The 24340-nt window shown below is 60.3% G+C and overlaps 15 protein-coding genes across 15 annotated transcripts; 8 read left to right on the top strand and 7 right to left on the bottom strand.

The window, feature by feature from the left end:
- Positions 1–458: 458 nt before the first annotated feature.
- Positions 459–2510, top strand: OT_ostta07g02770 (Protein kinase-like domain; the record flags this gene model as incomplete). Its single annotated transcript, XM_003080321.2, has 1 exon — positions 459–2510. The coding sequence occupies one exon, from the start codon at positions 459–461 to the stop codon at positions 2508–2510; it is 2052 nt and encodes a 683-aa protein (XP_003080369.2).
- Positions 2511–2713: 203 nt separating this feature from the next.
- OT_ostta07g02760 (Tetratricopeptide repeat) lies at positions 2714–7453 on the top strand (the record flags this gene model as incomplete). The annotated part of the gene is made up of 1 exon (XM_022983816.1): positions 2714–7453. One exon carries the CDS (start codon positions 2714–2716, stop codon positions 7451–7453), a length of 4740 nt encoding a protein of 1579 aa, XP_022839444.1.
- Positions 7454–7562: 109 nt separating this feature from the next.
- On the top strand, positions 7563–8566 carry OT_ostta07g02750 (Ribosome recycling factor; the record flags this gene model as incomplete). Its single annotated transcript, XM_022983815.1, has 2 exons — positions 7563–7954; positions 8053–8566. The coding sequence occupies 2 exons, from the start codon at positions 7563–7565 to the stop codon at positions 8564–8566; spliced, it is 906 nt and encodes a 301-aa protein (XP_022839443.1).
- A 96-nt stretch (positions 8567–8662) lies between these two features.
- On the top strand, positions 8663–9505 carry OT_ostta07g02740 (unnamed product; the record flags this gene model as incomplete). Its single annotated transcript, XM_022983814.1, has 1 exon — positions 8663–9505. The coding sequence occupies one exon, from the start codon at positions 8663–8665 to the stop codon at positions 9503–9505; it is 843 nt and encodes a 280-aa protein (XP_022839442.1).
- Positions 9506–9535: 30 nt separating this feature from the next.
- On the bottom strand, positions 9536–11611 carry OT_ostta07g02730 (Serine/threonine-protein kinase, active site; the record flags this gene model as incomplete). The annotated part of the gene is made up of 1 exon (XM_003080317.2): positions 9536–11611. The coding sequence occupies one exon, from the start codon at positions 11609–11611 to the stop codon at positions 9536–9538; it is 2076 nt and encodes a 691-aa protein (XP_003080365.2).
- A 95-nt stretch (positions 11612–11706) lies between these two features.
- On the bottom strand, positions 11707–13122 carry OT_ostta07g02725 (Serine/threonine-protein kinase, active site; the record flags this gene model as incomplete). Its single annotated transcript, XM_022983813.1, has 1 exon — positions 11707–13122. One exon carries the CDS (start codon positions 13120–13122, stop codon positions 11707–11709), a length of 1416 nt encoding a protein of 471 aa, XP_022839441.1.
- A 427-nt stretch (positions 13123–13549) lies between these two features.
- Positions 13550–14959, top strand: OT_ostta07g02720 (SUF system FeS cluster assembly, SufD; the record flags this gene model as incomplete). The annotated part of the gene is made up of 1 exon (XM_022983810.1): positions 13550–14959. The coding sequence occupies one exon, from the start codon at positions 13550–13552 to the stop codon at positions 14957–14959; it is 1410 nt and encodes a 469-aa protein (XP_022839440.1).
- A 132-nt stretch (positions 14960–15091) lies between these two features.
- Positions 15092–15415, bottom strand: OT_ostta07g02710 (Nucleic acid-binding, OB-fold; the record flags this gene model as incomplete). Its single annotated transcript, XM_003080315.1, has 1 exon — positions 15092–15415. The coding sequence occupies one exon, from the start codon at positions 15413–15415 to the stop codon at positions 15092–15094; it is 324 nt and encodes a 107-aa protein (XP_003080363.1).
- A 384-nt stretch (positions 15416–15799) lies between these two features.
- On the top strand, positions 15800–16540 carry OT_ostta07g02700 (Small GTPase superfamily, Rho type; the record flags this gene model as incomplete). Its single annotated transcript, XM_022983809.1, has 2 exons — positions 15800–15862; positions 15986–16540. 2 exons carry the CDS (start codon positions 15800–15802, stop codon positions 16538–16540), a joined length of 618 nt encoding a protein of 205 aa, XP_022839439.1.
- A 196-nt stretch (positions 16541–16736) lies between these two features.
- On the bottom strand, positions 16737–17075 carry OT_ostta07g02690 (ATPase, V0 complex, subunit e1/e2; the record flags this gene model as incomplete). The annotated part of the gene is made up of 2 exons (XM_022983808.1): positions 16737–16857; positions 16984–17075. 2 exons carry the CDS (start codon positions 17073–17075, stop codon positions 16737–16739), a joined length of 213 nt encoding a protein of 70 aa, XP_022839438.1.
- A 107-nt stretch (positions 17076–17182) lies between these two features.
- OT_ostta07g02680 (Spen paralogue and orthologue SPOC, C-terminal) lies at positions 17183–19329 on the top strand (the record flags this gene model as incomplete). The annotated part of the gene is made up of 2 exons (XM_003080312.2): positions 17183–17237; positions 17399–19329. 2 exons carry the CDS (start codon positions 17183–17185, stop codon positions 19327–19329), a joined length of 1986 nt encoding a protein of 661 aa, XP_003080360.2.
- An 88-nt stretch (positions 19330–19417) lies between these two features.
- Positions 19418–20152, top strand: OT_ostta07g02675 (Butirosin biosynthesis, BtrG-like; the record flags this gene model as incomplete). Its single annotated transcript, XM_003080309.1, has 1 exon — positions 19418–20152. One exon carries the CDS (start codon positions 19418–19420, stop codon positions 20150–20152), a length of 735 nt encoding a protein of 244 aa, XP_003080357.1.
- Positions 20153–20186: 34 nt separating this feature from the next.
- Positions 20187–21341, bottom strand: OT_ostta07g02670 (tRNA (adenine(58)-N(1))-methyltransferase catalytic subunit GCD14, eukaryote; the record flags this gene model as incomplete). The annotated part of the gene is made up of 1 exon (XM_003080308.1): positions 20187–21341. One exon carries the CDS (start codon positions 21339–21341, stop codon positions 20187–20189), a length of 1155 nt encoding a protein of 384 aa, XP_003080356.1.
- Positions 21342–21430: 89 nt separating this feature from the next.
- On the bottom strand, positions 21431–22276 carry OT_ostta07g02660 (Non-structural maintenance of chromosomes element 1; the record flags this gene model as incomplete). Its single annotated transcript, XM_022983807.1, has 2 exons — positions 21431–21971; positions 22092–22276. The coding sequence occupies 2 exons, from the start codon at positions 22274–22276 to the stop codon at positions 21431–21433; spliced, it is 726 nt and encodes a 241-aa protein (XP_022839437.1).
- A 191-nt stretch (positions 22277–22467) lies between these two features.
- OT_ostta07g02650 (NAD(P)-binding domain) lies at positions 22468–23964 on the bottom strand (the record flags this gene model as incomplete). The annotated part of the gene is made up of 1 exon (XM_003080306.1): positions 22468–23964. One exon carries the CDS (start codon positions 23962–23964, stop codon positions 22468–22470), a length of 1497 nt encoding a protein of 498 aa, XP_003080354.1.
- Positions 23965–24340: the final 376 nt, after the last annotated feature.

The following is a 24340-nucleotide window of genomic DNA, read 5'->3' as shown; positions in this document are numbered from 1 at the left end:
CGGCTCCACCGCGCGCTCGCGCACTAGCCCTAGCGACCATAAATATTCACGAATCTCGTGCGACGCCAATTTCTTTCCGATTTCCCGTCGAATCCAACCCTCTTCGTCCTCGCCTTTGTCCGCCGCGTCGCCGACCCAACCTCCGGGCCCTCCCTCGGCGCTCTACCCACACTCACACGCGCGTCGATCCAGCTCGCGAGCGCTCGCGTTCGAGCCGAATGCGCGCGACACCAACGCCGCTCGCTCTCGGTGCGCCATCGAGCACCGCGCGCGCGCGCAGCGGCGACGCCCGACGTTTTCGTCCGCGCGCGCGCTCGACGTCGTCGACGTCCGCGCTCGAATCCAGCGCGCACGGCGTCGCTCGACGCCCGAGACGCCGCTCGAGCGCTCGTAGAGACGCGCGGGATGTTTCCGAACGTCCCGGCGCGCGCACGTCCGCGATCGCGGCGCCGGTAGGGATGGATTCGCCGACGGATGGGAATTCGATGACGTCAACCTCGTCCTCGACGCGGGCGAGCTCTCTCGGCGCGGGCGACGGCGCGGAGGCGGCGACGTCGGCGCAGCTCTCCGCGGCGAGAAGGGGGCGGTCGCCACTGAGGTACGACCCGGAGGCGAGCGCGAAGCGGTTCTCGAGAGATCCGCTGGCTGTCGCGGGACGCAGCGCGGAGATCGCCGGGACGTTGAGTTCATTCGCGGCGAGCGTGGCGATGGATTATCAGCGAGGTGAGGTGGAGAAGAACGCTCGTAAGCGGGCGGGTGAGTTGAAGGAGAAACTCACGAGGTTAGGGCCGGCGTTCGTGAAGGTTGGGCAAGCGCTGAGCACGAGACCGGATTTGTTGCCGACGCAGTACTTGGAGGAGCTGAGCGCGCTGCAGGACGCGTTACCGACATTTTCAGATGCCGATGCGTTCGCGTTGGTTGAGAAGGAGCTCGGACGGCCGATGGATCAAATGTTCGATCGAATATCGCCGTCGCCGATCGCGGCGGCGAGCTTGGGGCAGGTGTACAAGGCGAAGACGAAGGACGGGCGAGACGTCGCGCTCAAGGTACAGCGCCCGAGCATAGAGGCTGGGTTAGATTTAGATTTCTACCTCATCAGAACGGGGGCCACGATCATCGATAAGCTGGTGACGTCGTTGAACACGTCCGTGGTCGAGCTCGTGGATGAGTTCGCGGCGCGGGTGTTCATGGAGTTGGATTACGTCGAGGAGGGGCGAAACGCAGAGCGTTTCGCGCGTTTGTACGGCGATCGAACGGACATTGTCGTGCCGGGGATCGAGTGGGATATGACGTCACCGCGCGTGATCACAATGGAGTGGATTCAGGGCACGAAGCTGAGCGACCAGGAATCGCTCAAAGCGCAGGGGTTAGACGTGCTCGCTTTGGTGGACACGGGAATCCAATGCTCTCTGCGTCAGCTCCTTGAGTTTGGTTACTTTCATGCGGATCCGCACCCTGGCAATTTACTGGCGACGCCGGATGGGAAGTTGGCCTTCTTAGACTTTGGAATGATGAGCGAGATGCCGGAGAGTGCTCGATACGCTATTATCGATCACGTCGTGCACTTGGTGAATCGAGACTACGTCGCGATGGCAAATGATTATTATGCGCTGGGCTTCCTGGATGAGAGCGTCGACGTCACGCCCATCGTTCCTGCGCTCGAGGAGTTTTTCGACGACGTACTGGAAGCTACCGTGGAAGAATTGAATTTCAAGACCATCACCGATGGCCTTGGGGCGGTGTTATACAAGTACCCGTTCAATGTCCCGGGTTACTATGCGTTGATCTTGCGTTCGCTCACCGTGCTCGAGGGCTTGGCGTTGACGACGGATCCAAAGTTCAAGGTCCTGGCGAAGGCGTACCCGTACATGGCACGTCGTCTACTTACGGACCCGCGGCCACAGCTTCGCGATTCCTTCGCCGAGCTCCTCTTCAAGGATGGCACGTTCCGATGGAACAGACTCGAAAATTTATTGCGCGAGGGCAGCAAGAGCGATGACTACGACGCCGCTGCCGTCGTCCCGCCCCTCATCGAGCTCGCCATCGGCGAGGACAAGCCCGGTGAGGCGAAGAACACGCTTCGCCCGCTCATTGAGGCGGAGACCGTGCGCGTGCTCGAGGCTATTCTCCTCGGCACCGCGATGGACTCGGCGAAATCGGATGGACTCGCGCCGCTCGTCAATGCGCTCCCCGCGCAGCTTCGCGCGCTCCCACCGTTGACGTTCGGCAACGCCAAGCAAGAGGCCAAGCTCATGAAAAAGCGCGAGCAAATTATGCGCATCGTCGACATTTACTCCGCCTCCAAGGGATTTGACCCTCAAAAGCTCACCCCTGTCGCGGATGCGCTGCGTCAACCCTCCGCCGGCGGCTTCGTCCAGCGCGTCGCCGCCGGTCTGGCCGAACGCATCGCCGCCCGCGTCGTTAACGTCTTCCTCCTTACCGGTGAGCCCGTTAACGCCACCCCCACTTCGTCCAAAGACGTCAGCGCCACCGCCGCGAGGGCGAGATAGAGCGCCCGCGCGGCATTGTTACAGCATTTTTTCCGACCGCTTCCAGCTCCACTTCAGTCGACGTCGACGCCACGTCATCCGATCGACTCGACGCCGAACCTCGCTCGATGTCAGAGTCCGCGACCGCGGACGCGTCGTCGCGCGCGCGTCGCCCCCGTCCGCGGTCCGTCGACGACGCGCGCGGGAACGACGCGTCGGGAAGGATGAATGCGAGCTCGTCGAATCAACCAACGACCCAACTCGAGGGTCGACTTCGGCGTCCACCGCCCCGCGTTGCGTCCACGCGAGCGATCGATGCGGACGCGCGGGCGAACGGGGACGTAGCGGAGCTCGTCGGAGGGGCGACGTCGCGCGTCGACGGCAGGGGGGCGTTCGTAGGACGTCGGAAAGTGATTGAGTATTTGACGCGCGGCGACTCGAGCGGGACGCGGGTGCGCGTTTTGGAGGGTGATCCAGGGAGTGGGGTTTCGGCGACGTTGGGAGCGGTGATAAAGGAATTGCGCGCGACGGCGGAGATGTTGGTCGAGCGCGCGGAGATGGATGGGAACGAAGGGAGGGAGAAGATGCCGTTCATCACGCACGCGCGGTTTCGCGGATGTCGGGCGGGCGAGCGGGATTTGAGACACGCGTTGTGGGTGATGTGCGAGATGATTCGAAAGGAGTTGGGTGATAGAGCACATGCGGGGATGCCATCGACAGCGGCGGAGGCTGGGAAGACGTTGTGGGCGCTGGTGGAGGAATTGTCAGCGACGCGCACGGTGACGGTCGTCGTGGACGAATTGGACTCAGTGGAAGGTCTGATGGATGTTCCGGTGGAGGATTGGTTACCGTCGTCGATACCGGTTGATGTGACCGTGATTATCGGGGCAAAGACGAAAGGGGTCGCGGTGGACTACTTAGCGAGCGCGGGAGAGCGAGCGGCCACGCTTACAAGGAAGCGGTTGCCACCGCTCAGCATGCACGAGCGCGTCGAGCTCTCTCGAGCGCTCTTCGAGACACCGGACGAGCGCGAGATAACGAGTGAGGTATTCGAACAAGTCGGCAATAATATAGACGCGAGCTCGCCGACGTATCTATACCTCGCTGCGCACGAATTGAGGCGAAGGGTGCGCGCGATGAGTCGGAGAGCGGACGTACCACTCGACGTTGCGCACGAGATGCGCCAGTTGCCAGAGACGCTTGAGCAACTCCTCGCGTACGTCTTTGATGGTTTGGAGAATCATCACGGTGCGGAGCCGGTACGTCAGCTCATAACGCTTCTTTTGTCATCCCGCGCTGGACTTTTACCGGACGAAATTTCCGACATGATGAGGATCGCGAAGGCATCTGTGTCATTCCTAGCGCTCACCGAGGACATCGCCCACATGTGCTGGTTCTACGAGGAAGAGACGCGCTCGGCCGCCGTGCCAACGAATATAATTGTGCTCCGTCACTCGCCCGTCATCAATTACTGTCGGCGACGATACTTGGCCCGAGACGGTGCGACGGCAACACATCGCGAGGCGACGCAGTACTTTCTGCAAAAACTTGCCGAGTCCTCAGGTGGCAATTACGATTCGCGAGTACTACTGGAGGTGCTGCATAACGTCCGGATCGGCGCGTTTCCAACCGCATGGGACCAATTGGTTTCGTATGTCACGGATCCGGAGATAATTCATTACTTGTGGCAACAAAAATATGTGAGCGATTTGCACGAGACTTGGCAATGCGCTATGAAACCGAAGGAGGGCTACGTTGGGAGAGAACCGATTGAATTAATACTTTCACGTCTTGGCTCGTTGAACGTACGCACGGCGGATATGTGTGCGGCGTCGATCGTCGACTTCTTGGCCTGGATCGGCGCGGACACGCACGTCGTTTCGGTATGCAAAGTCGTCTGCAATCGCGACACAATTCAGCAACACATTGTCGCAGAGTTGAACATGAAATACGCGCGCGCTCTTCGTCGACTTGGAAATTGGGAAGAGGCTCTGGACAAACTGAAAATCGCATACACGTATGAATCGTCGAATTTTAACGGTAATACGCCGCTCGGGGCGATTATCAAGAGTGAAGAGAGCCTGTGCCTGGCGCGCACAAGGAGTGATGAAATCACGTTTGACAATCACGAGCTTTTTGGAATGAGAACCGCTGTCGAAGAAGCCATTCGCGTCGCCATCGATTCTGCGGAGTCAAGCCTGAGTTCGTGGCACTTGTGCATGAAGGATCGAAGTGTGAGAGATGTGCTGAATCGGGTCGAGACGGTCAACATGAACGTCGCAACATTGTACGGTCTCATGGGTTCCCGGGAAAAGGAAATCAAAACTCACGAAGAGATTATTGCGCGCCTCGAAAAGACGCTCGGCACAGATCATATCGTTGTGCATTCTCAAACGAAGCGGCTCTCGACCGTTTACGCGAGACATGGAGAATGGGAAAAGGCGGAGTTGTGTATTGAACAGGCGCTGAATTACAGCATCGAGATGTATCCTGAGAGTTCACTTGAGCTACTGGAAAATCTTCAATCTCTCGCGAACCTGTACGAAAAGAAGGGCGACTTAAACAGCGCAAGTGAAGTTTTCCATGAGTTGATCAAAGATGTAGAGGAAGTAACTGATGCAAACAACAAACCTGTGTTCAACGAGCTGCTCGCAAATGTTGCAGGGGATTACGCGCGCATTCTTCGTAAATTGAAAAAGAAGGAAGAAGCGAAGAATATGTACATTAGAGCCCTCGACGTGACGAGAGCGCGGTTTGGGGAATTGTACCACGGTACGGCTGATCGTTTGGGCGAACTAGCGTCGATGCACTTAGAGCTCGGTGACGTAGATCAAGCGATGGAGCTTTATATGCTTGCACTCGAATTGGACACACGTCTGCTTGGTGAGAATCACCCAAGTTTGATCGTTCGCGAGATCGACCTTGCGAGTGTGTTCAAGGCGAGAGGCGATATGAAAGAAACGCTGAGACGTTACGCAGCTGCAGAGTCAGTATTGAGGGCGACGAACGAAGAAGACTTTCCAGAGCTGGCCGCTGGCCTTAACATGGTGGCTGATTTGTACACATCGCACGACCAGTGGCAGCGAGCGGAACCGCTCTATGTTCGTGCCGTGAGCGTCGCAGAGAACAGTTTCGTCGCGAGCAATAACTTGGATGTGTACTTGACAAATTTAGCGCGGTGCTACAAGGTACAAGGCCGTCTTCAGAAGGCGAGGACATATTTTGAGAACGCGCTTAAAGCCGCCGAGGCGAAGCATCGTTCTGACACTTTGGAAATCGCAACGTTGTTAGTCGATTTAGGCGAGGTGCTAATGGCCTTACAACTCTGGAGTGACGCATTACCGTATTTCGCACGAGCCAAGCCGATACGAATCACAAAGCTGGGGCCAGAGCACCTGGACACGCTTTTGGTGATTGACGCGCTCAATACCATCATGGAACAACTTGAAAAGGCGGAGAAATCCAAGGGCAAAGTCAAAATTAAGGCTGCAAATTTCGAAGTCCTCGAAGTCCCAGCAAAGTACCCCGAAGATGAGAGGCCGAGAGTGAATGACGAGACGCGTAAGGCCGACGATAAGAAAGAGAAGACTAAACGACAACGACCAGTCTCCGAGAGTCCGGCGCAAATGGCATTGAATAGACTCGAAGAGCTGACGAAGATGCCAGACAAGGATCCAGTGAAGGTGATCGCACCAGCCGTAGCTAAAGAAAACGTTGTCGTCCGAGAAACGGTGCCAGAGCAATATATCCGCGCTGAGAAGCCGTCGGTACCAGAGCAAACTGTCCATGCGAACAAGCCGTCACAGTCCATCGAGAAACAGGCACAGAAACTCAAACTTGGTGACGTGAGCGGATTTCTGACCGAATATGTTGAGTACGTGGGACACCGTGAGTACATGTTTAAGCTGGACGGCAAAGTGTTTCCGACGTTTGCTCTCGTCAGAGAACATGTCGAGGAAAATTTTGCTGACGAGTGCAGACTTTGGACTCGAGGCAAGTTTGTGCCAACGCCTTTTGCGACGCCAGTTGCCGTCGTCAAGGCGGTGAAACCATCGCAGAGGGAATATTTCGACGCATTGCGTGCACACGCCTCTGAGGCGAAGCTGCTGCAGCAGAAAGGGACGGCAGCGGAACAAACTCAAGTACTGCCACGTGTGCAGGAAGCTTCCATCGGGACGACACCTCGTGTATATTCGAAGCCGACGGTCGTCGAGTCACCTCAGTCCGAAAGCTTCGATGCACTGTCTCTGGATATGACGCAGCAGCAGGAGCACACGCCACAGTCCAAGATGCAAGATCAACAAGTTGTCGCTGCGAACGGGCTCGTCACCATGCCGCTCAGAGAGCGTGATTACATGGTGACGAAAATAGACTCCCTCGAGAGCGAGCTTGCGAGCATGAGGGAAATGATGCAGCGCGTCTTACATGAGCGCGATCTCGCATCGCGCTTCGATTTGTCGGCGCCGAGTCATGGCTCTGGGTACTTTGATAGACCAGCGTCGCAGTCAATGAACGGCACGGGATACGCCGTCGCCCCATCGTATCCGTTCACCAGCTACGTGGACTCACAATCTGCGCCAGTATCCCGCGACCCGGTACCTTCGTGGCCATCCAGGAGTTTCGGACTCGAACACTTTCCTCGGTCGAAAACATCTTCAACAAGACCACGGAGTGAAGCACATCCGAAGATGAGACTTGTTCGCCTCGGCGACGGGGATCGCCCTCGTCCTTCAATGCGTATCGACGCACCACGTCGTGGTACTTTAGTGCATGTTTCGGATGATTCCATCTTAGAAAAGTACTTGCGCGCGCACTCGGAGGAGATCGCGCCGAGGACGTTCCGATGCGCGATTGACGGCGTCGTCGTGTCTTCGGAGACTCTCTTACGCGCACACTTCGAGCGCGCGCACGCCCAGGACGCCGAAGCGTACGATAGACGTCATCAACACGAACATGCAGCGTGAAACCACTCGTCGGTGCGCCCGTCTGCGCGCGATTAGCCGTGACAGTTGTATTATTGACTCACTCGCGCGTCCGTCGCGCCGTGCGCCACACACTCGGACGCGCGTCACGATGTCCCTTCGCGCGCTCGCCCGTTCGCTCAAAAGTGGACGCGTCGCCAAGGATGTTATCGCGCGACGCGGTGGGATCGACGCGCGCGCGCTCGGCGTTCGCGGCGTCGACGTCGATGACGGTTTGTTTCTTCGCGAGCCCGCAGCCGCGTCAGCTCTGCGCAGCTTCACGAGCGTCGCGAGTGATCAAACGAGCGACGTAGGGCGTAGTATGATGTCGTGGACCGTCGCGCGATCGAGCGCGGCGTCGACGACGCGCGCGTACAGTAAGAAAAAGGGGAAGAAACAAGTCGTGGAGGAGCGAGCGGCGACGGCGAGCGACGAGGAAGAGAGCGGATCGGACGACGAGGACGAGAGCGAGGACGAGGCGTACGACGCCAAAGTTTGGGAGAGGTGCGACGGTGTGAATGGTGGACGCGGGAGTGAAACTTGAGAGAGTGCGTGAGTGATGAGAGACTGACGGCGCGCGCGCGCCGCGTGTGAACACGCAGTAAGTTTGAGCAGGCGGTACACGCGCTCGATGTCGATTTATCACACCTACGAACGGCGCGCGCGTCAGAAGGAATGATTGATCACATTATAGTCGATGTATACGGCGCTCCGACGCCGCTATCCCACGTGGCGACGATAACGGCGCCGAACGCGCAGACGCTCTCGGTGACGCTCTTCGATCCGAGCACGAAACCGAGCGTGGAGAAAGCAATCATGAACTCACCGCTCGGGCTCGTCCCTCGAGCGACGAGCGACGGATTGATCGTACCGATACCCGCCATGACCCAGGACACGCGCAAGGAGGTGTGCAAGCTCGCGCACAAGCTCGGCGAGACAGCTAAGATTGCCGCGCGTAACATTCGCCACAAGGCGCTCAAGCACATCAAGCGCGCCGCGGCATCCGAGGACGAACAAAAGCGACTCGAAAAGGCACTTCAGGCGGTCGCCGACGACACCGCGAGCAAAATTGCGAGCAGAGTGGCCGCCAAGGATAAGGAGATAATGACGCTGTGAATCCAATGTAGATCGTCCCAACCGTCCCAACCGTCCCGACGCGGACGCGACAGCCAGGCGGAGGCTTTGGCGCGAAACAATCCGCACTCAACGGCGATGTCCCGCGTCGCCGCGCCGCGAATCGGGCTCAAGCCGCCGACGACGTCGCGTCCGTCGAGCGCGCGCGGAATAGTCGCGCTTAGAGCGAAAACGACGCACCTTGAGCCCGAACAGACGAACACAGATGTTTCATTCATTCAAACGACCGCGTCTCCATGGATCCCGCGCTCGCCGCTCAGCGACGACACGACGCCGACGCAGCGCTCAGCGTTCGTGATCGGATTTGTGTTGGGTGCACCGCTGGCGCTGTATAAGATCGCGTACGACGTGCGACGGCAGAACGTGGCGGAGCGTCGACGCGCGGCGGCGGCGGCGGATAGGACGCGCGTCTCGAGCGCGCTGGATGGACGACGCGACGGCCGATTGAGAGCGGAATCTGTCGGGAGAATCGGTAGAAGGGCGGAGGTTCGAGCGCAGAGAAATGTGACAGACATTCCGATCGCGAGTAATAAGCCGCGGGAGGTGAAAATGGCGAAGAAGGGCGTCGCGCCGAAGACGGCGGTGGCGACGCCGACGTCGAAGCCGAAGCCCGCGCCGGTGAAAAAGGTGAGAGGAAAACCGGTCAAGATCACGCTCGCGACAGAAGCTGTGGTGCCGGAGGGGTATTCTTTGAGCGTCGTCGGGGACGACGAGGCGATCGCGAAGCCAGTCGCTCTGAAACGCGTGGGACAGAATCGATGGCAAGTTGTACTGGAAGTTGGATCCGGCGAGTTGCGCTACTCGTACGTCGCGGTGATCGGCGATACGATGACGAAGGATGTGAAAGGCGAGCGCGTGCGGCAGGTCCCCACGAGTGAGAGTACACTCATTGTCGAGACGGAGGCGCCGTCATTTAGTTAAGATTGTAAGCTGCGTACAGTGTTCGCTAATTTACTGATGATACAAGCCCGGGCGTTTCGGATGTCGGCCGCGCGTCTTTGGCACAGGCGGCTTCCCCTTACGAGCGCGCCTCGACCGCCAACTATCTTCCATCTCCGCGGCGGTCATACTATCTATCTCCTCATTAGTGAGGAGTTCATTTTTATGTGAAAAAATGGAACACCGCGCTTCGCTGTTCGCCGAGTCTGGAGCCACAATTACAGCTCCTGGAGCGCCCGGCACGCGAGCGAAACAACCAACGCTGACCTCCTCGGAGAATCCGCGTGTCCTTCGGCGAGGACGCAAGATGGATACCGGAGGATGCGTACACGCGGTTGATAGCCATCGCTCCGTCTTTCGAGGCGGTCCAAACGTTTTCCTAACGTCGAATAGAGCCACGCCCGCGTCGCCCGGATTCGACATGAAGAGCGCAAAGTCTTCCAAATCGACGCAGCTGGATTGTTCGGAGACACCCTCGAACGTAGCGAAAGGCGATTCAAATATCGCCACTATTTGTTCCTGCGGCATGCCCCGTCTGTCCCACATGACGGCGCCGATGTCTTTCACCACGGCGGTGATGAGAGGTCCGTTCACTGAGAGAGCGTTGATTTCCGCATTCTCGTAAGACTCTGGCAGAGAGAGAGTATCAACGAACGCGGCGCGGTTCAAATCGACGCCGACGACTTTCTGGAACGTAGATCCCACCCACATCCGCGACGTCGCGGCGACGTGCGAGCGAAGACGTCCGTATGAGTTACCTCCGAACATCCCCATGCACGTCACGCCGTGCGCGCGCTCATCCGAAATCAAATCTCGAAGCGAAACTGAAGTGACGCTCGCCGCTTCGTCCGTGTCCCATATCTCCAGCGACGGATGCATCGCGCTCGCGCATACGACCAGGGACGTCGCTGGGATACCGCACAGCGCGGAGATGGCGCGATCATCTGGAATCGCGTGCGCGCGCTTTTGCATGTACTCGAGCGTGTCGCTGTCCCAAATCCGCAGTCGCCCGCCGTCGTCGCCGCACACGATTGACGACTGATTTACGGCGAGCGCCGTTAAGCCCCGCGTTGCGGTGCTCCTTTTTTCGACCATTAACGTCGCCAACCGGCCACCTGCGTCGTCATCGCCCCGAATTCCCGCGCCGTGATACCAAATCTTCACCTTTTCTCTGTCGAACGACGTAACCGTCGTCTCGTCCGCGATCAAACCGCGAACGAAACTCGGCCCGACGCCGAAGTGCACCGGCTTCGGCGTGCTCACCTCTCCCGTGCGGAGATCACCGAACCACCTTTCGCTCGACAAGAACGAAGAAACCAACTCGGAATCCTTAATCTCGCTCGACGCTCGAGGTTTGCCAAACATTGACTCGCACAGCGCGTCCCTGACGTGCTCGCGTTGAGACAGCACCCACAGTGACTTGCACGTCGCCGCTAGCCGAACAGAATCGCGAAACGACAACATTCCGAACACCCGTGCCCACACCTCTTGCGGCAGCGCGTCGAACGCCTCCACCGGTCGCTTCTCGACCTCTGAAGCATTCGTCGCTCCGCCTCTGCGCTCGCCCCTCCGACCGGTGGGCCAAACCGTCGACTCGCTCGAGGTCACACGCACCGCGTCCCGCAACGACGCCTCGTTCGCTCGCACCCTCGAAACGAACGTCTCCGCGTCCAACTTATCGACTCTATCATCGTCCGTGCGCTCTCTGCGAAGCTCCACGCGCACGCGTTCCGCGTCGCGTTCGCTCAGCGCCGCGCGCTCGAGCAACGCCCTCAAGCGAGCCAACTCATCGCGCTCCTTCTTCGAACTCTGTGCGCTCACTTCGCTCTGTGCGTCGCCGTCTACGCTTCCAGATAACGACGGTGATCGTCGTCGAGCGCTCCGTCGCCCGTCCGCCTCCTCTCGTCGCCGTCGCGGGGCGTCTCTGAGCAACTTTGCCCGAGCGCGAGCTTGTTTTCCAGTCGAACCAGGGACGTATTTCAACGACGGTGACGACGCGAGTTGCTCCGGGGAGGCGTTCCGGTCGTCCTCGTCGTCGGAGGCGGAGGATGACTCCGATCGCTTGGCGCGGGAGCGACCGCGGGGCATGGGAGACGCCGAGGAGTGGCGCAAGAGGCCTGTTTTACAATGCGAGAGCGCGGTAAAGCGAGAAACGAATAGCGATGCGATGATGATCAACGCGATTACCTGCGAGTGGGCGCAAATGAGGCGGCGTCGGCGCGAAGGATGGGTGCACGCTTGACGTCCATCGCGGGAGAGGCCTTGCGAACGGGCGTGGCGGTCCTGAGGCTCGGCGCGTCGTCGTCGGATAAATCCAACTTGTCCATCGCTCCGGCGAGTCCGGCGCGGGACTCATCCTCGGACGCGCTCGCGGAGGATAAATCGTCGTCGATGTCTTCTTCCGCGGCGGTGCGCGAGCCAGCCGTACCGAGCCTGACGGCCGCTTCCTCCATGAAGTTTGAGACAAAGGTGAAACCCATAAACTTTTCTTGCTCGCCGGACACGGGCGTGGCGGCGACCGAGTCCACGGGATCGACGTCCGTCCAGCGCGCGTCGAAGTTCGCGACGCAGTGCTGACCCTGAACGTTCGGCTTGAACGGTGGATTGATCGCCTTCAGCGCGATCTTCGACCATTCCACGCTCTTGAAGTACTTGTGCCCCTTGACGTCCGCGGTGCCAGTCTCCCCGCGACCGAGACGCAACGATGGATCTTTGGCGAGTAACCCTTTAATCAACCCCACCGCGTCGGGTTGGAAGTAATTTGGCACCTTAACCTTCTCGCTACAGATGGCCTTTTGCACCGCCTGCTTATTTTTCCCCTTGAACGGGAGCGTACCGGATAACATTTCGAAAATCAACACCCCCACGGACCACCAATCCGCCGTCTTCCCGTGGCCCTTGGCGCTCAAAATCTCCGGCGCCATGTAATCTATCGACCCCGCGAGCGAATTCGCTCGACCATCTTCCGAGATCTTCTTCGCTAAACCGAAATCGGTGATCTTCACGTGTCCCTCGTTATCGACTAAGATGTTCTCCGGCTTTAAATCTCGGTGCACGATGGAGAGCGAGTGCAAATGTCCAACCGCCAGACAAATCTCCGCGGCGTAAAACTTTGTGAGCTCGTCCCCGAACGTTCCCTGCTGATACAACTGAAAGAATAAATGCCCACCATTGATGAAATCGAGGATTAAATACAGCTTGCTCGTCGTCTGGAACGAATACCTCAAACTCACGATGAACGGGTGCGTCACCGCCGTCAAAATATCCCGCTCCGCTCGCGTGTACTCCGCTTGATCCTTCTCGATGATCCGATCCTTCTTCATCACCTTCATCGCATAAATCACCCCCGAATCCTTCTTCTTCACCTGAAAAACCTTCCCGAACGCCCCTTGCCCGACCAACTTTAAAATCTCAAAGTCCTCCGGCGACAACTTTTTCGTCTCTCGCGCCCCGCTCGCGCTCGGCGTCTCGTCCAGCAACAACCCACTATCGATCCGTCGCAGGTTCGCGCTGAGCATGCTCACCCCGGAGCTGTGTTGTCGCTTCAACGTCGGCGTCTCCGTCCCATCGCTCGTCGCTCGCACGTCGAACCCATCCATCTTTCGCGTCCCCGCCGCCGCGGCGCGCGTCCCATCGCCCTCCGCGATCGCGTATCCGAGTCCACTGAGCGCCCACGCGCGGCGCGCCTCGGCGTCGCTCGCGGATGTCGTCATCGACGCCGTCGCGCGCGCGTCGCGTCGTGCGCCGCGCGCCGGCCATCGCGAGCGCCACCGAGGGACACATCGACGAGTCATGACTCCCGAAAGCATCGACACGACCGACACGACGACCGCCATCGCGCGTCGGCGTCGCCCCGCACACGCGCGCGCGACGTGCGCACGCGCGAGCGCGCCCGAGGGTGGGTGCGCGATATTTTTACGCGCCGATCGCGCGGGCGGACGGGCGCGGACGGGCGTCGCGGCGCGCGCGCGGCGACGCGATCGACCCTCGACGAGGGTTCGCGGGTGTGGGTGATTCGGCGGCACGATGGGGGCGTCGCGCGTCGAGGGCGCGATCGGGGCGGTGGGACGGTGCGCGCGGACGCGTGGACGGGCGCGCGGGCGTGGACGGGCGCGCGGACGCGGTGGTCGAGCGGTGGCGCGGGCGGAGGCGTTCGCGAGCGACGCGGCGCGCGCGGCGAGCGCGAGAGGGCGGCTGGCGGTGAAGAACGCGAGCGAAGAGGCTCGAGCGCTGCTCGAGGGCGCGAAGGCGCCGACGACGCGAAATGAGGAGTATCGGTTTACCGATTTCAGCGCGTTGACGACGGCGGCGTTCGTGGGGCCGAGGGAAGACGCGCGATGCGACGCGAGCGGGACGAAGGTCGCGGAGGCGTGCGCGAGGATAGTCCTCGTGGACGGCGCGTTGGACGCGACGCAGAGCGATTTGACGAACGCCGCCAAGGCTGGGGTGGACGTCCGCGTGGGTGAGGGCGACGAGACGACCGGGGTGCAGAGCGCGGTGAGAGGAAACGTGTTCTCCGCCATCAACTCGGCGAGCGCGTCCGACGTGGTCGTCGTCAAGGTGGCCAAGGGCGTGAAGTGCGCGATGCCGATCCACATCGTCACCTTGTCCACGGGCGGTGATAGTGGCGCGATGCGAGTGTCGGCGCCGCGAGTGACGATCGTTCTCGAGGAGGATGCGGAGCTGTCCGTCGTGGAGGACTTCGCGGGTGAGGGCGAGACCGAGTACTGGCAAAATGGCGTATGCGAAATCACCCTCGCCAAAGGTGCTTCGATGAAGCACTCGCTCATTCAAAACCACGGCCGGTCGGCCACGCACACGCGCACGACACTCGTGACTCAAGCGGAGGGATCCAGGTACGAAGCAAACGAAGTCTCCGTCGGCGGCAAGACGGCGCGTCACGACCTCAACATTAAGCAACTCGGCCCGAGAACGGAAACCGTGCTTGGGTGCTTCAACCTCGCCGGAGCCGAGCAAACCTTAGATTTACACAGCAAAGTATTGCTCGATCACGAGGAAGGTGTGAGTGATCAGTTACATAAGTGCATCGTGAGCGCGGCTTCCGGACGCGGCGTCTTCGATGGCAACGTGCAAGTGAACAGGTTCGCGCAGCGCACGGACGCACAGCAGCTCTCGCGCAACTTGCTCCTCGTTCCCAAGGCGACGGTGAATGTCAAGCCGAATCTTCAAATCATAGCTGACGACGTTAAGTGCACGCACGGTTGCACGGTCAGCGATTTGGAGGAGGAGGAATTATTCTACATTCGGTCCCGCGGTTTGAGCACGGAAATCGCTCGCTCGCTCTTAGTCAGCGGTTTCGGTGTCGAGGTGATTAACCGATTCCCGGGTAAGGACTTGCGCGATCGCGTCAACGCCATGGTTCGCAACGCGCTCTCGAGAGACAGCGTTGAGTTCGAGTGGACCGGAGACGCGTAACGTCTGCGCCGTTGCAATAAATTATTACGCGCTCTAAAACCTCGCCGTCGCCGCTCGGTAGATCAGATCATCATTTCGTTGTTTCATCATCACAAAATCGTTCGTCTCTCGGCGACGTCGGACGCGTACTAGTTAATAGAACAAATCTCTCGACTTGGTATTGATCAGCTTGACGAGCTCTCCGTACGAAAACGTATCGAAATCGTCGCCGAACTCCACGCGAGAGCACTCCGTGACCGACATAGGTCCATCAACGGTGGCCTCAAACTCGATGTACTTCGACTTGAACTCACCACCCTCCGCGAGCGTGACCGTGATCGTCTTATCGTCCGTCGTCTTCAGCGTCGCCCGCTGCGCGTCCACGGGCGCGACCTCGCCCACGACGAGCACCTTTTTCCCTTGAAATCGTTCCAGACTCTCCCCATTCACTCGAGGCGCGGGCGCGGAATCGTCCATGATTATATCTGCGTCGCGCGCGCGCGCGCGTCGTCGTCAGTCCATCCCATCGCGCGTCGACGACCAAAGTCCTTCGCGCACGGTGCCTCGAATGAATATTTGAAAATCAATCGTCCCGCGTTTGCGAGATCCGCTCCACGTCGTCGTCGCCTCGACGTCGCGTTCGAGGCGAACGGTCGCGCGCGAGAAAACGCCCGTCTCGCGGTCGCGTCGCGTCGTTCGCGCACCCGTCGCGCGCGCGTCGTGCAGTGCGCCGCGCGTCGGTCGCCTCGAGCTGTCTCGTTGTCCAAACGACGAGTCGTGACTCGTCAACGAGTCCCCACGGGCGCACGAGCCGTGCGATGCCCATCGCGGGCGCCGCGCACGCCGACGCGTCTCGTCGCGATGGCGTCCGCGAGCGCGCGCGAGGTGACGCCGTTACCAAAGTATAAGCTCGTGTTCCTGGGCGTGCGTGCGAGCGAGGACGACGCGCGCGCGCGCGATGGGATCGCGCGTCACCCGTTGAAGACGACGACGCGACGACGGTGACTCGAGCGCGCGACCGACTGACGACGCTCGACGGACGCGCAGGATCAATCGGTGGGGAAGACGTCCATCATCTCGCGATTCATGTACGATAAGTTTGATAACTCGTACCAGGCGACGATCGGGATCGATTTCTTGAGCAAGACGATGTACCTGGAGGATCGAACGGTGCGGTTGCAGTTGTGGGACACCGCGGGACAGGAGCGGTTTCGATCGTTGATACCGTCGTACATTCGGGATAGCTCGGTGGCGGTGATCGTGTACGACGTGAGCTCGCGCGCGAGCTTTGAGAATAGCGCGAAGTGGGTCGCGCAGGTGAAGGCGGAGAGAGGCGGCGACGTGATAATCGCCCTGGTGGGGAATAAGATGGATCTGGACGGACGAGAGGTGAGCGTGCAGGAGGGGGAGCAGAAGGCAAAGGACGAGGGGGTGATGTTCATCGAGACGAGCGCCAAGGCTGGGTTTAACGTCAAGGTTTTGTTTCGTAAAATCGCCGCGGCGCTGCCAGGGTTGGAGACGCCGAGACGCGCGGAGGGCGAGGATTTAGTCGAAGTCAAGCTCACGGGACAGCCCGCGGAGTCGAAATCATCGTGTTGTTGAGCTTCGCGGTGTAGAATTTCGCTTAGTCCGCGTAGTCACTTCTTTTAACGGCGTCGATCGAGTCGTAGCGCCGAGTCGCGCACCGCTTCTCGCGCGTCTCATCATCCGTGTAATCGTTCGATCAATCCTCGTCTACGCACTATCGTTACAATCATCTCTACACCCACACTTTTCCCCGTCGTCGCCAACCCTCGACTCAATCGCTTCGCCAATCTATCGACACCGGTCGCACGAGCGGCTTCATCTGCGCCATGTAAATCACCACCCACATGAACCAGCAACAAAACACGCTCGTGAGGTACATGACGTGCAAAAACCTACGAATCGCGCGCGCGCGACGCCCGTCGACGCCGTCAATCACTCGCGAGATCCAACGCTCGAGCGATCGCGACGCGAACCGATCGATCGCGAGACGACGAACGCATCGCAATCACATCACGCACGACTTCCTCTGCGCCGGCGCCGAGCTCTCGACGTGGGCGTAGAACGCGAACCCGAGCGCGGCGAAGACCAAGGTGCCAAAGAACGCGACCATCGTCCCGGGACGTCCACGCGCGCGCGCGTCGCCGTGTGACGTGCGTCATCGAGACGACGAACGCGCATCGAGCCAGAGCGCGACGCGACGACCCGCACGCGCGCGCGATGGGCGCCGATCGACGGTTACTCACCCTGGATGATCTCACGAGTCGACTGCGAGGTGCGACGCGGCGCGCGCGGACGCGACGCGCGCGGGCGAGGAGGAATCCGTCGGTGATTCCGAGAGGACGCGCGAAGACGCGTCGCGGACGAAGACGCGCGGGACGCGAGGGACGATGGACTGACGCGCGCGGTGTGATCACGGTCGCGCGTGCGTCGTAGGGAAGTACATCAGCGTGCGATGGCCCGAGAGCGGGGTGTGGTACGACGCGAGAGTGGAACGGTTCGACGCCAAGACGCGCGTGGCGGCGGTGTACTATCCGGATTCGTTAGGGAACGACGGCGAGGGCGAGCAGGAGGAGTTGAATCTGGCGGACGCGGTGTTGGATGATGAGGTGTCGTGGCCGGTGTTCAAGGATGAGGCGACGGCGCGGGAGGTGATGGCGCGACGAGAGGCGAACGATTTGGCCAGGGATCGAAGGGCCAAGCCGGCGGATACCAAGGCGGCGCGAGCTCGGGCGCAGCAGCTCGCGGAGGAAAAGGTGGTGCGGGACAAGGTTCGGGATAGTGTACGGGAGGCGATGGAGATGGCGACTCGCGAGAACGCGGCGGAGGGTCACGCCGATGACGACATCGGGTCGCCGAGCGACGTCGCTACTGCGGTCGAGGAGGCTTTGTACGCCAAGTGCGGGAGCGTCGATAAGGAGTACCGAACGCGCGCGCGGTCGCTCATGTTCAATCTGAAGGACTTGCACAATCCACAGTTACGCGCGAGAGTGCTCGCGCACGATCTTCGCGCTGAAAGCGTGGTTGGAATGTCACCGCAGGAATTGGCGAGCAAGGAGCTCGTGGAGTGGCGCAAGGCGAGACAGCGCGCGGCGGGTGAGGACGCCTTCATCAAGGGCGCCGCTCTCGAGGATCTCGTCGTGAAGAAGGATGGGAAGAATGAGATTCACGTGGAGATCAAGAGGGACGATCCGCAGGGAACGATCAAGCCTCAGGTTGAACAGACTCCGAGCGCAGAGGATGTCGTCGTCGACGTGGGCCACGAAGAAACTCAAGTCGTGGACGCCGCTTGGGACGCGACGGATGAGCAGGGCGCGGTTTCGGACGCAGACGAAGAAGAAGAAAACGACAACGAGGAAGATGAAGACGAGGAAGAACCAAAGGAGAGCGACGCAGGCGACAACGAGATGCTTTCTTTTGAGAAGTTCGTGAATGGCGGCGATCAAGACGAGGAGGAAGAGGAAGAGGAAGAGGAAGAGGAAGAGGAAGCGCCAGCTGAGCCAGAGGAGGATTACGAACCGGAGGACGGGCCAGAGTACGATCCCGAGGCCCCGGTCGACGACGAGGAGGAGTACGAACCGGAGAACGATCCAACGGACGTGCCTTTGCCGAACGGAGCGTGGGAAGGAGCAATTGACATCGCCGGCATGACGTCTCTGTACGTGCGTGCGGTACCCATCGGTGGTGAAGGCGCTTCGGTCGGCGATATCATGCCGGAGTCCATCACCGTCAAGGGGCGCGTCGATTACAAATCCATGCAATCGTTCGTGAAGCAGGTGCATCGATCGTCCACGTCTCGTGCGGTGACGCTGGTGCACGTCTCCAGCGCGCCGAGCGGCGGAGACGCCGCGGAGTCCGCCATGGCGAAGCTCGTCAAGCAGTACCGCGAGCGCGGTCGATGTGGTGTGGCGAAAACGGATGAGGGCATCGAGCTTTACATCGCGCCTCGAGGCAAGGATGTGGAAAAGGTGATCGTCAGCGTCGGGTTAACCCCGGGACAGGTTTCCCCTTCGACGGGCATGGTCGGCATGTGCATCCATCCTCGCGGCATCGGACCGAACGTACGCGAGAACAAACGCACGCGCGCTCAGATGGAGACGGTCGAGGAGGATTACGAACCAGCTGCACAGTTCATAGACGTCCCGCCGCCGCCCCCACCGCAAATCATGGAGGTTCCTCCTCCACCTCCGCCGCCTCCGCCTCCGGCAGTTGCCGCGGCTCCGGCTCCGGCTCCGGCTTTCGATCCACAACATTTGCAGAGCCTGATCTCAAACGCCTCAAACCTCTTCAGCGGCGCTCCGCCGCCGCCCAAGGGTCAGCTCGTGAACGTTCCGCCGCCGCCTCCAGCCCCGGGTTCGCGTCGATAATCAATTCAACATTAGGAGAAGAAACAGCTTGTTGTTCATCGACGCCTCTGCGCCCTCACAACGCGCCTACCGACCATCTCCACTCGCGATGTCCCACCGCGCTTTCCTCGCGCGCGCGTCCGTCTCGGACGCGAACACCGTGCGGTACTTCGCCTACGGGAGCAATCTCGACCGAGGAACGTTTGAAGGGACGCGCGCGATGAAACCGCGCGCGTCGACCCCGTGCGTCCTCCCTGGCTACCAGCTCGCGTTTAACGTACCCGGGCTCCCGTACGTCGAACCGAGTTTTGCGTCCGTCCGCGTAGCGCCCGCCGACGCGGTGGAGCGGTTCGAGAGGGAGTGTCACGGCGTCGCGCACGAGATCACCGAGGCTGAGTGGGCTCGGCTCGTCGCGACGGAGGGTTCGTACGACGTCGTCGACGTCGATTGCGTCGGGTACGACGGTGCGGTGCTGAAGTGTCGAACGTTAACGCACAGAACGATGAAAAATTTCGGTGAGCGAGCGCCGAGCGCGCGATACGCAAATTTGTTGCGAAACGGAAGTCGTTTTCATGGACTGGACGCGGAGTGGATCGAGTATTTGGACGCGTTGGAGGTATTCGAGCCGGTGGATTTAGACCCGATGCAGCGAGTGGCGCTGGCGATGTCGGTGGGGCCGACTTTGTTGGCGGCGGCACCGATCGCGACGGCGGCAGCGGGGAAGCAGATCGCGAATGGGGATGGGAGACGCGCCGTGATCGACGCTTTTTTGGAGACGCAAGACGTCGCGTGGCGCGTGCAAAACGAGTTCTTTGAGCCGTGGATCAAGGGTAATCGGAAGTAGCTAGGATCTAGATTGTATTATGAAAGTGCGAGTATTAGTCGGAGTAATCGTCCGGGTTCGATATGACGTGTTTGCTCGGCTGTTTTGGGGCGTCGCTCTGCGGTCTGTACCGTTTCTTGGTGCCTCGGCGCTTTGCCAAGAACTCCGCCGCGCGCTTGAGGACTTCCTCGTTACCCGATTCGGACGTTTTCGCGCGCTCAGCGAGCGTCTCCGTCCAGTTCTCGGGTGCAGGGATGAGTCTGGCGAAGGTGAGGTAGGCCGTGTGCGACTGCAAACGTTGCTGCGGGTGCGCGACGACGGTTTCCGTCAACGTGCTCGCCGAGTCCTCCGTCGCCCCGTCACGCGGACGCTTTTGATCTTTCCGCCACCCGCCCTTGGTCTCCTTACTGAGCGGCGCCGATAAATCCGTCTGTAAACACCTCCCCTCGACGTCGTAGTGTCGCCCTAAGAGCTCCACCGTCTTGATGTCGGCGAATCCGTGCTTCTTCATCTCCACTATCGTCTTGTGCACCTGCTCGATGCACGGCGAAAACGTGCACAAAACCCCGTTCGGGCGCAACGACCGCGCTACGCTTGCCACGCACTTTTGCGGACCTGGTAAATCTAAAAACACCGCGTCCGCAGTCGAGGCTAACTCTTCCGGGAATCCATCCCGCTCGATGTCCCGGTGCGTCACCGTCGTCACTTCGTCAATTCCGTTCGCTCTAAACTCCTCCTCCGCCGCCTTTACTCGTGTCTCATTAAACTCAAACGTCCACACCTTCCCCGTCGGAGCGACACACCGCGCCAACGCGTGCGTCAACGATCCCGACCCCGTTCCACTCTCTAAAACCGTCGATCCAGGTCTCAATTCCATCTCGGCGCTCACCAGCGCGATGTCCGGCGCGTAGAGAATCTGCGTTCGGTGCGCGAGCACCTTCGTCCATAACTCGGGCGTCGGCGCGCACACGTGCACGAACCCGCGTCCATCGCTCGCTCGTATCTTTGTTCCGAACGCGACGCCCACGAGCGCGGCGTGCGGGAACCGTCCGTGCCGTGAGACGAAGGTTTCGCCGATGCGAATGCGTTGGGCGACGGCGGCGTTGAATCCCTCGACGACGACGACGAGGTCGTTCTCCCGTATCAGACGCTCGCGATCGGTCTCGGGCGCGGGAGACGCGTAGAGCATCGTGCCTCGGACGTGGGACATCGTCAGTGGGCGGAGAGAGGCGTACGGGGCGGCGAGGGATGAGGCGTCGCGAGGCGGCGGCTGCGGAACGTCCTCGCGGCGACGTCGAGTTACATCAACTTATCCCATCTCTTGCGCGCGTTCTCGGGCGCTTGGTCGAGGACGAACTCGCGAAGCTCTAAAAATGTTCGCGGACCGAGTTTCAGACGTCGACCGCCGTCGACGCGCGAGAGCCAACGTTCGTCGACGAGTTGGTTGAGCGCCGCCTCCTTGTCCGTCTTGCTCATCTTTTGCACCGTCTGCGTCTGCTTCTCGAGCTGGGTCAGCTGCGTGTCCCCGTCTCGCGTCGCCTGCGTCGGTTGGAGTTCGGTGTAGTTGAGCGCCGTCATGAACTCCACCCCTCGATCAGCGCTCTCGTCGTCGCGCAAGATTTCATCCAACGTCACGCGAAAGAGCGCGATTTCCTCGGGCGACAGGCGCGTCGCCAGTTTCGCCACCTCCGTCGCCCCCTCGTTCACCACCGCCATGTACGTCTTCCCGTCGTCCTCATACTTCACCGTGCGTATGTTCAAATCGCAAAACCGCAACGCGATCGCCACGTCGCCCCAAAATTTGGAGAACGCGTTCGCTTCCGAATCCTCTTCGATTTCTCTGCGCGTACGCCATCAAACGCATCGTCAGTCACCCATCGTCTCGATGCGCGCGCGCCCTTTTCGATCCTCTTCGTCGTGGAAGACACCCACGCGCGTCACGGCGTCGACTCGTACGCGCCTGTAAAGCTCCTCTGCGTCGTCCACGACCATCATCCCGCGTGAGAGCAGCGCTTGGAGAAAACACTGTTGCTTCAACGAGAGCGGTTTCGTCGTCGACGTCGTCGGATTCGGCGTCGTCGCGGGCGTCCGGACGTCGGGAGACGAGCCGGTGTCGTCGCGGGCGCGTTTGGTATTTGATCCCATGACGCGAGCGCGGAGAAGTGCGGGGCGAAGGAGTTTCGGTTCGAGACGGTTTGAAAATTGTTGAGCGCGTCGCGGCGGAAGTCTTCATCGGAGACGATGAACAATGGATGGATGGACGACGAACGTGAGGACTTCGGTGAATCTAGGATGAATGTACACACAAGTTATGCGGCGCGGTTGTCCCGGAACGGTCACGTCGAGGGCGGCGCGGGGGGGGGCGGAAGCGCCGCGCGGAGAAACTCTAGAATCGTCTGCGCGGATTCTCCGCCGACGTAAATGCCTCCGCCGACGACGCTGGCGAGGAAGATGGTCTTCATGGTGAGACGGGTGTATCGCCAGTAGTCTTCGGTGGAGTATTTTTGTCCGAAGAGGTACGAGACGAAGATCTCGGTGCCGAGGAGGATCCCGGGCCAGATGACGCCGTAATTTTGCAGCGCCCATCCGAGCGTCGCGGCGTACGGGAAACGACGCCTGTTGGTGACCTGTTCGAGCGAGTTCAGCGAACAGAGCTTTATGTCCGAACCTAATAGTTTCTCGAACGCGTGCGGGTTCCCGACGATGGGTTGATCCGCGTCCTGTTCGCTTCTCAAGAGCGAAACAAACTGTCTGTTCAAGTTGCCGAGTGACGCGACGTTTAGTACGCGTTCAAAGTTTCTGTAATCGACATGCACCGCCCGGAGCTTACGCTTGTTGAGTTGCGCGAACTTTTTATTCAGGTCAAGCATGCTCATCGTGTCCGGTCCAACGGCGTCATACATGCGCAAGGTGAAGTGTCTAGTTTCGTTCTCGGCGAGAATGCGCGACCAGGACTCGCGGGTCCAAATTGGGTCGTTTCCATCACCTCCCAAACTTTGAACCGGCAACTCGCCCACCTCCGTGAGCGCTAAAAATGCCAATCTATTTGCCGCGTCGCTCACTTCGAGCGGCTGCAATGGGGCCGAACCGTCGCCCATTATCGGAGTTAACGGCAGAAGCGTCAAGTCAATCATGTTCAACAAATCGCCGCGCTGACCGACGATTCCCTGATCCTTATCGTACAACATTCCCAGCGCGCACACAGTCACCGGTAATTTCTCCAACCGGGCGAGCGAGAAATCCGCCATCGCCTTCCACCGACTGTACGGTACCTGTCCCGCGCGCTCCGCCTTGGTCGCTTGCGTGCTACTCTGAATAAAGTGTCCGAACCCCAAGTTCTGACACGCCCGCGCCGCAGCCACGGGCGCCTTGTAATTCACGCACATCATCGCGTCAGGCCGTCCGGTCACCGGTCCCGCCAAGCCCGCCAGGTTCACGAACACTGAATTCTCACCAGACATCCCGAGCGACCCGAGCTGGTCCTGCCACGTATCCGCGTCGTGCTGGTAGTAATAATCCACCCTCGACGCCCTGACCGACTTCAACCGCTCCAATCCGTACTTTGCTGTTAATCTTGACATCAGATTCCCAGGCGACGCCGATAACAGGAGCGCCTCTCCCGGATCCACTCCCTCGCGTCTACGAAATTCCTGCGCGTCCAGCACCGCGTCCAGCACGCGCGAGCCCAGAAACCCGGCGGGTCCGCTCAACGCGATCATCTTCGGTTTCGCGCGCAGAATCTGCTCCCCGGCGTCTCGCACGAGATCGCTCGCGGGTGTAGCGCCCACCGCGGCGCTCGCGAACCGTCGCGCGTGCCTCACACGCGACGCCATGAAATGCTGAGTCAGGAAAAATCAGACGGTGCACTTTTCACGACGACGATTTCGTCGTCGTCTCGCCTCGACGACGACTCGCGCGGGAGTTTCGATGGAAAACGACGCGTCGGGGGCGTCGAGCACCCCGCGCGCGACGGTCGAGGCGTCGCGCGCGCGTGCGGCGGTGTGCGGCGCGCGCATGATTAATGAATGGTTGACAGAGAGGCACTCATGGATTGCATCGGACGCGCGAGCGCGCGAACGCGCGCGTTCTTCGGTCGATTCGCGCGATCAGTACGGACGACCGAATCGCGGGCCGCCGGCGCCGGTCGCCGGAGGACCGGTGCCGAATTTCGGACCGGAACCGCGATCGGGACCGCCTCGGCCGCCGCCG

This window comes from Ostreococcus tauri, assembly GCF_000214015.3.
Source record: "Ostreococcus tauri WGS project CAID00000000 data, contig chromosome 07, whole genome shotgun sequence".
NCBI classification, from domain to species: domain Eukaryota; kingdom Viridiplantae; phylum Chlorophyta; class Mamiellophyceae; order Mamiellales; family Bathycoccaceae; genus Ostreococcus; species Ostreococcus tauri.
The sequence above is the reverse complement of the archived record's forward strand: the minus strand, read 5'-3'. Positions and strand labels throughout refer to the sequence as shown.